General features: G+C 37.5%; 1 protein-coding gene across 1 annotated transcript; it reads right to left on the bottom strand.

The window, feature by feature from the left end:
* Positions 1 to 2,363: 2,363 nt before the first annotated feature.
* LOC110052797 (GTP-binding protein Rit2-like) lies at positions 2,364 to 8,307 on the bottom strand. The gene is made up of 4 exons (XM_020758969.2): positions 8,134 to 8,307; positions 6,309 to 6,365; positions 5,214 to 5,287; positions 2,364 to 4,749 (listed from the first exon to the last, which is right to left on the bottom strand). The coding sequence occupies exons 1-4, from the start codon at positions 8,216 to 8,218 to the stop codon at positions 4,330 to 4,332; spliced, it is 636 nt and encodes a 211-aa protein (XP_020614628.1). The 5' UTR covers positions 8,219 to 8,307; the 3' UTR covers positions 2,364 to 4,329.
* Between the last annotated feature and the right edge of the window lie 948 nt (positions 8,308 to 9,255).

The following is a 9,255-nucleotide window of genomic DNA, read 5'->3' as shown; positions in this document are numbered from 1 at the left end:
ACGGCTCTCAAATTATCTCAAATATGGTAAGCGTACGCGTGATTTTTTTTGGGACGTCTTTTCAATTATAGTTTAGTTTTCTACATTTTTGGAGCGTTTTATTCCACTCGCGCTTGTTGGATGTGAGATGACTATAGCCCTCATGAACTGAGAAGCCCTTTGTCAGGGCAGAGTTGTGTAACGTTTTCGTGTACATTGCTCTTCACAAACTCGGTACGCCGGTTAATTTACCTTTATTAACTTAGGGTCAATGATTAGTTCAGCTCTGGTTTAGTGTTTGAAATGAACAAACTTGAAGAAGAACTAGAAGACCTCTAGCAGGTAGTGACGGGAAGAGGGCTAGTAAGGTCACGGAAACGGGGCTGCTACTTTCACTGAACTGGCACGGTAGACCCCCTATAACGCGCTAATTACTCTGAAAATTTGACTTATCACTGCCTGAAGAGTACCAACCGGAATGTATGGTTTGTATTTCAGTGCTTCACACAGCAACAGATGGTATTTGAGTTCTCTTTATCTGTTTAAGGCAATTCCATCGAAATAGAACTCGCAATAGATTTTCTTTCAAACTTTACCTGTTGGCTGCTTATATCAAGAGAACGTAAAATTTCAAATTAAAAAGGAGGGTCCCCGTATTCGTTTAGGAGCAATAAACCCCATAATTCCTGAAATTATCTGCTTTCAGAAACGTTTATATTTGAACCATTCACCTTACGCTTTAAGAGAGCAGAAAAATAGGGAGAAAGTTAAGCGAGAAATACAACAATGGATGTATTGCATCAATGTTAAGGAGCAATTTGATGTACGTTTCATGACAAAGGCACTCATTTTTAGTCGACAGGGATTCAATGTGTTCCAAGCACGCAGTGTTCTGGGGCCCCGTATGATCTTTTAAGAGTGCTAGCTATGCTCTCATTTTCTGTGATAATGTTTTACTCTGCAATACAAATTCAGTGGCAGATCTAGGGGAGGGACCCGGGGGTCCGCCCCCTCCCCCCCTCATTTGGGTAAAAAAGAAGAAATCACAAAAGGAAGAAAAGCCGGCAGGGCAAGCAAAACAAAACCACCCTGCCCCCCCTCCACCGCACCTTAGCTCAAGGTCTGGATCCGCCATTGAAGTTGGTCCATGATCACTGTATAGACAGAAGGTGATCTTTGCATTCGAACTAAATAAAAAAATTGTTAGGTCCCGGTACTGGTTTCCGAGGAAAATACTATTATTTGTCTCTTGGAAGCCAAGTCGTTTAGAAAAAGCCGCCATTTTGTACATAATGCAGCATAATGACGCGAAAATCGTGGCAGTAGAGATGCGCAATGCAATTCTGAGGAATCATCCGGCTGTGCGCAAATTGGAGCGAGTGCAAAAAAAAAAAATCGATGAAGCAGGTCCAGAATGCCTGAAAAGCTCTTCATGTGGGAACGCAAACAACAGGTTTTAAGTTAAAGCTGGTTAAAGCCACTGTGGCCTTAAGTAGCAAGTAATGATGCCTGGGCTGCTACTGTATCAACCGGTGTGCCAGTGCCTCGAGCATAAGCAAGCTTTGTTGTTGCACCACAGGGAACACACAATCTTACTGAGTAGGAAGAGAGTTAATAAAGGAATGAAAAGAATGACTGAATAGTTTACTATTGTCTCCTGTTGTCGTTTCTTACGTGACCTTACAGGAAAAACCGCTACCTACAAGTCCTGCGTAAACTTGTACCTAGGTCTTTTCACGCTCTACAATTTTGTTAATTGACAGCTGTCACAACAAGCTATGCACTGACCAGTATCATGCGACCATATCGCGGGTTCAGGTTTAGATCTCATCGGGGTTGCGTGTTTTTTTAAAGTTGACCACTGACCAGTTACTGACCAGTTACTGGTTGGAGAAGGAAGGAGTACTCGCAAAGGCAAAATTTCGGTGCAAATTAATCCCTGGCGCGTAGTTGACTATTCTTCTGACATATTCCTTGTACAATCGTCTCTTGGAAAGTCCCTGATATATTGCGTACGTAATTTCTACAATCTTGGTTAGTTTTGTTGGGTATAGTTTGTTGAAATTTAACTGGAAAAAATAGCAAAACCACACGCTGAGCAATTACATACTCACAATTGATCATTTGTTGCGTTTCTGATCCAAGAAAAAATAATACTCTTTTTCCGTTATCGTCAGTTATTGCAATCAAGAACTCCGCTTTTAGGCTTGGCTGAATCTATATATTACATGTGAGCAATGTAAGCCAAAAAAATTCTTGCAGAGCACGAAAAGGCCTAGGCACGAGTTTAGCATTACAGTTTTAAGCAGGACTTGCAGGTAGAATTTTGCTGGTAGCAGTTTTCCCTGTAAGGTCACGTAAGAACAGGAGACAAAGATAAACTATTCATTCTTTTCATTCCTTTATTTACTCTCTTTCTACTCAGCAAGATTGTGTGCTCCCTGTGGTTGCACATGCATTGAAGTATTTTGTATCTTCCTTAAATGGTTGGCTCTGTTTGTAATAGAGGTATGCTATTTTTTGTGTTGGAGACCACAAAGATTCAAGTTCATACCACTTGTACCCATTTGGTTTCATATATTGCTCTGGTCTTGGTTGGTGTAAAATGCAGGGTGCGGTCTACATTTTACCCCGCTATGAAATCCACCGTCTGCATTTTACACTGACTGCTTGGATCTTTAACACATTAATTATGAATCGCAGTAGGACCCATCAGCATACTTCATCTTTAATCTCAGTCCTTTTTAAAATCTTACGGCCTTTTATCATTACATTGTAAATTGTACAGATCAAGGATAACACTACTACGTTATTACTCTGGACCAGCTTCTGCAATACAAAAAGCGTATGTTACTTACTATTAACTTTCTCAAAAATTTCTATATACAGCAATGAAAGAAAGAGGGGGTAAAGTGGATTTTTCCTGCTTGATATAAATAAAGATTATTTGTTACAAAAATTAAGTTCTTGGAACATGGCAAATTTAAATAAACACCTCTTCCTGATTGGTTTCAGTGATTGCTTCCTCGATGTCTTAGTGAGTAAGTGAGAGAAACACTCTCTTAAATCTGAATTAACTTTAGAAAGAGGTGACCAATTTAATTTAATGCACTTAACCTAGTTTAAAACACATTTTGGAATTGTGAATTAGTATAGGAAATCATATGAATGTGAGTGCAATCATTAATTTACACTTAACAAGTGATATTTGAAAATCCACTCAAAATTACACAAGCCGTTAATACGCTAGTACAATTTGAAATAATTTCCAAAAATCACAAGTAGTATGTAAAATCCTAAAATTGCTAGAGCCCTCAAATGTTTACTAATTACCATATGACTAAGAACATTATGAATGTGCCTGTATTACTTTGCATTGCAGTGTAAGTTCAGAAATGATAAATTTGCATTGTTTCAGCCTAGCTATCACAATGGAGTAACATGATTGGCTGAGAGCAGGCCAATTAATCATACAAACACATGCACATTAATTTGCGCTGCAATGCAAATTAATCAGTCAAGACATAAAATTAATGAGTAACCACATGAAAAGTTCGACGAATTAAGGATTTTTACACTACTTGTGATACTTGAATTTTCTTTCAAATTTCACTTGTCTACAGGCTTGTGCGAGAATTTTCAAACATCACAAGCAGTGTCCTTACTTACACTTGCATTCAGACAAAAAGCAATAATAATTTTAAACACCTATTTACACAACTGAAAACAGTACACCTGTATAAATAAATTAAAATGCACTCTAGGCATATTAATTCTTACATGACCATGTATGAACTAAGAGTCTGACAGTGACTCAATTCATTTACTTTGTACAAAATCACAACTAATCAAAGTTCGATAATAAATCTCAATTTTTCTACTTGACAAAACTTGGGTAGTATAATTAACTTCACCTCTACATTGTGGACCCTGCAATAGAGGGAAAAGATGGTTCCCCCTTTTTCCGTCCCCTCTTTTATTGATTATGCAAAAGCATGCTATAACGATACTCTGAGCCCTTGAATTTATTCAAGACAGCTTGTAAAAAACAAGAAAATCTAAGAATCTATGTTTTTGGTATTTTTCTTGAAGACTACAAGGCTTAGATGCTTTTTAAAGCAATCTACATCTTCATTAAAGTTTTTTAACTGAAGACTGTTAATAATAATATAATTTGAATTTTTTTGTAAAGAATAGATTGTCTGTGTCTATTAGAGACAACTGAAAAGAAAAGAAACTGTAAGATTTAGAGAGCAATGAAATGTCTCACTCTTAAACTAGAATCTGTTTCACGAGATCACTCTGATCTGACTAAAAAGGTTCTCTTCTTGTACACCACTGATGTTGTTCTTATGTTCTTTTCTTTTGACGCCTGAAAAAGTTCTGCACAATGGTGCTTGCCCTGTGACGTAGTTTTTTGTTCTTTTGGGCTGTCTTCATACCCAGCCTTTCCTTCCTGCGTATCTGTCGGACTAAAGTGTGGAATACATCATCCACAAAATGCCGCAGGGCAGCAGAGGTTTCGAAAAATGGGCAGTCAAACTCCTGCGCTAAAGCTTGTCCCTCTTCAGTTGTTACTACCCTCTTGCTTTCCAAGTCAATTTTGTTAGCAACAAGAACCACGGGTATCTCCTCTGATCTTCTCACTCTTTCAATTTGTTTCTTAGCTTGTGCAGCTTCACGGAAACTTTGTCTGTCTGTGATAGAATACATTATGACAAACCCTTCACCACTACGCATGCATTGTTCTCTCATGGCCGTGAACTCTTGCTACAAAATCAAGATAAAGTTACAGCATTAAGTTTGGATACATGTAGTGGTAAGTATCATAATTGTTTTGCTACCACTGCTCATTCCCGTGATAGGCAATTTGTGGTCCATTAGCAGCAAATGAATTTATGTTGTCATGTCCATAACGGTAAATGTTGCTTTCCTGGAGTACTATTAGTGGTCTTATGTCCAATCCCCAGGCCTTGTAGTATTCTAGAGACTTCTACAGCTCGCTTTGAAGTTAGTTTTGGCCAAGGCTGAGAATATTTGTTTTCAGACAGGCCACTTTTTCTACTTTACATTGTTTTGAGTTTTAAATTCATGCCAAACTCCTGACTGTATAATAACGGGCAGAATGCGCACATAAAATAATCAAAATCAAATCATATTAATATAATCAACAGCCAGTTCTTACTTCAATGAAAAAATACCATTATGGATTTTGAAAGACACTTTATTCTTACCTGTCCAGCTGTATCCAAAATGTCTAAGAGTCCTGACTCACCATCTATGACAGCTTGGCGCTGATATGCATCCTCTAAAATCATAAGCAAAATCATTATTCTGGTACAAGGTTGTTGTCCATTAAAAACTGAAACTGCTTGATTTCCTGTCGGATTTTGTCTTAATTACTAAAGGTTGTAATAACATTTTGGTGATTCTTTTTTTTAAATTTACTTCATCTTTATTATTATTATTTTTTTATTTTTTGGTGATTCTTCCAAGACAAACATTTCACAGAATTTGAGAACATCTGTCAGACTAAAGCTGTGTTCACATTAAAGCCGGAAAATGATTAGAGTAAACATGTTTCAAGGAAACATGTTTCGCCTAAACATGTTTGTTATTGCATTGTTCAAATCAGATGTCTGTTTCAAACAAGTTTCATGCATGGTTGTATAATTTATTCTGTTTCGTGGTACTTGTATTTGTCACTAAGTTTTACGGCAATGTACTCCCAAATATTCTGCTTTATACCCATCGCCGATAATTACCACTGTATTTCTTCATCAGCCCATATTTCAACTAGACATTTGGCCTCACAATAGCCCCAATTTTGGTTCTTTTGGGCACTCGCCTCCTCTCTGCATCCATCTGCCATTTTGAACGTGTTTAGTCTGATCATGACTGAAACTACCTTGCAAGGTTGTTTCAGTCATGCTCAGAATAACCACATTTCAACCATGATTTGCGCAATGCACTGTCTGATGTGAACACTTTTCATAACAAAACATTTTTCATCTGTGATCAGACTAATCATGTTTCGGCCTAATGTGAACACAGCTTCATTCAATTTGATGCATTCATTAACCACTATATCGCTCTTTTAGTGTACTTGCAGATTAAAAATCATTAGATTTCACTATCTATAAGTCCTCTAACTTTTCAAGGTCCTGCTCATGATAAGTGGTAACAGCTTGGAAAAGTTCTCTGCAAATGTGCAGCAGCCCTATGATCCCCACTTTACAAAATTCTACCCAAAAGCCTATGGTCAGCTGGCTACTAAAGGTAAACATAATTATGTAAGCACACGGTTTGGTATCTGAAATTGTACTCACCAATGGTGGGATCGTGATAATCCAAGAAGCAATGAGACACAAACTGCATGGTGAGAGCTGAAGAAGCAAAATAGTTCAGATCAGTAATGTGTTGTTAGAGGAAATATGATCCATACCCCCCAGGGAATGTTGTTTAGCTGGAAACCCCCCACTTGTTTGGAAGTTCCACTTTAGCTTCATATCTCAGAATTCCCAATGACCCTCCATGGGGTAAGTATGGATATTTCCTTGTACTTCACAATTCGTGCATTTCAGTTTTCACCAAGGGTAAACTATTCTTTGTAAACTGACTGAATTGAAAATACAGATGCAAAGCTTGACAAAAAAAAGCTGTACCATAACTTAACACTGAAAATGTTATTGAAAAAAAAAGGTTAAAAGCTCTCAGTGATTGATGCAAATCAACGTTCATGCTTTATAGTTTGCTTAACTATAATTAAATGGCTGTTACTGGGTTCAGTTTGGTAAATGCGTTGTCTGACTTTCCTTTGTCTAGACGATGCATGTAATTATATATTTTACAATAACAACGCTTCTGACAAAATGCAGCAGTGGCTCTGTACATCAACACCTCTTTACAGTGACATCTCAATCAACAGAAACACGAACAAGAATATTTCAAAATAAGTTTAAATTAACTTTCAAATGAATTTATAGCAAAGCCATAATTATTTCCAGCGAAACTCAGTCCCACATACAAGTATTAAGAGTGGAAACCAGGAAGTCTAGACTTAACGTTTTGAGGAAGTAGAGTGTTGCTACTTGCATCTCCCAAGTAAATGAAAAACAAACTTCCTCATGTGTTTCTGCGTCCATTTCGATTTTAATTATATGATCTAACATGCCAGAACGCATCTGATAACCTTGTCACACTTTCTGTTTGTAAATTACTTATCATCAGAAATATTAAAACGGCGGTCGAATCACGCGCGAAACATCGCGACACGCGCGCAAACATTAACTTCATGTTGTTACCTGTACATAACAATCCCAAAACTAAATTGAGCAAAAAGCTACAATCGAAAACTTGGGAATGAAATATGTACAACGAAATCCTTGCAAAAAAAAAAAAAAAAAAAAAGACAGAACTGCTAAGTTCAATGAAGGTTGACGTCACGGGAACACTGAAATAAACAAGCGATATTGTTCCAGCATCAAAACAATGATACTCGATCAAAACAATATTCCGATAGTGATGTAGCAGAATTTTCAATTATAATTTTTTCTTGCCAGAGTGACAAATAGACGTAACGTTGACTTTAAATGATTTTTTTTTCAGTGTTGTTATTTTTTCGTTTTCTATGATTCGGTTCCAAATGCAGCACAAGTAACACAACATGTTTCACTTCATTGATCATGTATATGATACAAGTATTAACATTGCACCGTGGATGTTGTTGTTTTTCCATCGAATAACAGTAATAAAACCAGAATTGTCAGAATGCAGGACTCGGTAAACTACAGACAAAAAATCACGACCAGAATGTCGACGTTTGCCGCAAACAAACAGGCTACAGAAGTGAGGTATTCCAAGCATTTTATAATTAACCAAACTGAAAGGCGCCAGGGCAAACAAACAGTGCTTTTGGATTTCGACTCCATTTGCTATATTTCCCAAGGAAACGCCTCTTACTCTAATCCAGCAGCAATACAGATTATCACTGAAACTTCTGATCGCTAGGCAAACTCATTCAGGAAGCGATTTCTGTAAAAAGATCAAAATCGTTTCCGAGTATGGATGTTTTCAGGATGTTTGCTCGTGAATTCCTTTGGTTAGGCGACGAGTCGGCGTAGCGCTATAGTGGCACGTAATAATATAACTGACCTGATTTTCCCACCCCTCCTTCGCCAAGCAAAACAATCTTGTACATGCGAAGTCCACCAAGAAAAGACGCCGACGGCGGATGCATTTTTCCTAGTATCGCTATATGTATCGGCGTGCCGCAAACTTCGTCGATCACTGATGGTGTTGGCGCTGAAATGTTTGAATAAATCACATCGCGTATTTCATATAAAGGCTGACCGCACTATTTTTGGAACGACATGTGATTGGCTGATTTCCGTTAAGCCTTGACAGACAAAACTGTTCGTTTTCACCTTTATTTGAAAACTGTTTGTTTCCTTTTAGTGAAAACTGTTTGTTTTCACCTTTATTTGGTCGTGATGTGTCACTAATTGGGTTGGTACATTTCGTAGTTAAAAAGTACGATTTGTTGTGTTTTTTTGTGTCACATCACGTCACGTTACGTTTTAATTTCTGACGCAAATCAGCGATCAAAGTTGGTCAAGGTCAAAATTGCAATTTCAAGACAGTATTTTCGATTCTGTAAAATCTAACAGGATTGTAATTGCGAAATATAAACTCAGGGAGAAAATAATGTTGAAATTTCCTAATTCGCCGTTTTAGAGTATTCGTTTGCGTTTATCTTTCCTTTTGTTATGGGGTGTGTCACCCAGTTTCCTTTCCTTATAAAGGCTTGACCTCTGATTTTGGATGCAGTTTAAGTTATCATCCTTTCCGGATTACCCTCGACTTGAGTTCGATATCCTCAAAGATGCTGAAGCACTGTAAAGGACTTATAAGACCATGAGCTGAGAAAATGATTTGATAGTTAACGCAATGCTTCCATTGGCGTGACAAGCGTTGCGTGACGATCAAATAACGCAATGTTAACTATTTTCACTGACAATCGATTCGAAGGGGGAGGCAGCTGTAGTGCATGTTATATGTCTTCTACTGCCAATATCAAACTGTAATCAGCATGTTAAAATTCAGCTTTTTGCAAAGTTTAAAAAATATTTGTTGGGGCAGGTTTAGGAGGATTTAACCGAATCCAAACATTTTTTCGCAGAAGTATTTCAAATAATGAGTAGCTTCGTTTTAGCGAAAAAAAAAAATTTGGGGTTAGGTGCACTTTAAGATTTTGAAACATCAAAATGGCTCTTA

This window comes from Orbicella faveolata, unplaced genomic scaffold, assembly GCF_042242905.1.
Source record: "Orbicella faveolata isolate gen_17 unplaced genomic scaffold, um_ofav_v1 contig_36, whole genome shotgun sequence".
Classification (NCBI taxonomy): domain Eukaryota; kingdom Metazoa; phylum Cnidaria; class Anthozoa; order Scleractinia; family Merulinidae; genus Orbicella; species Orbicella faveolata.
Note: the sequence above shows the minus strand (reverse complement) of the source record. Positions and strands in the feature narration are given on the sequence as shown.

Excerpts from the sequence above, each read along its gene's own strand:
- LOC110052797 (XM_020758969.2), bottom strand. The coding sequence starts at position 8,218 with ATGCATCCGCCGTCGGCGTCTTTTCTTGGTGGACTTCGCATGTACAAG. Across the intron at positions 6,366-8,133 it reads AGGAGGGGTGGGAAAATCAG|CTCTCACCATGCAGTTTGTG; the intron begins GTCAGTTATATT and ends TTGCTTCTTCAG. Across the intron at positions 5,288-6,308 it reads TTATCACGATCCCACCATTG|AGGATGCATATCAGCGCCAA; the intron begins GTGAGTACAATT and ends TTATGATTTTAG.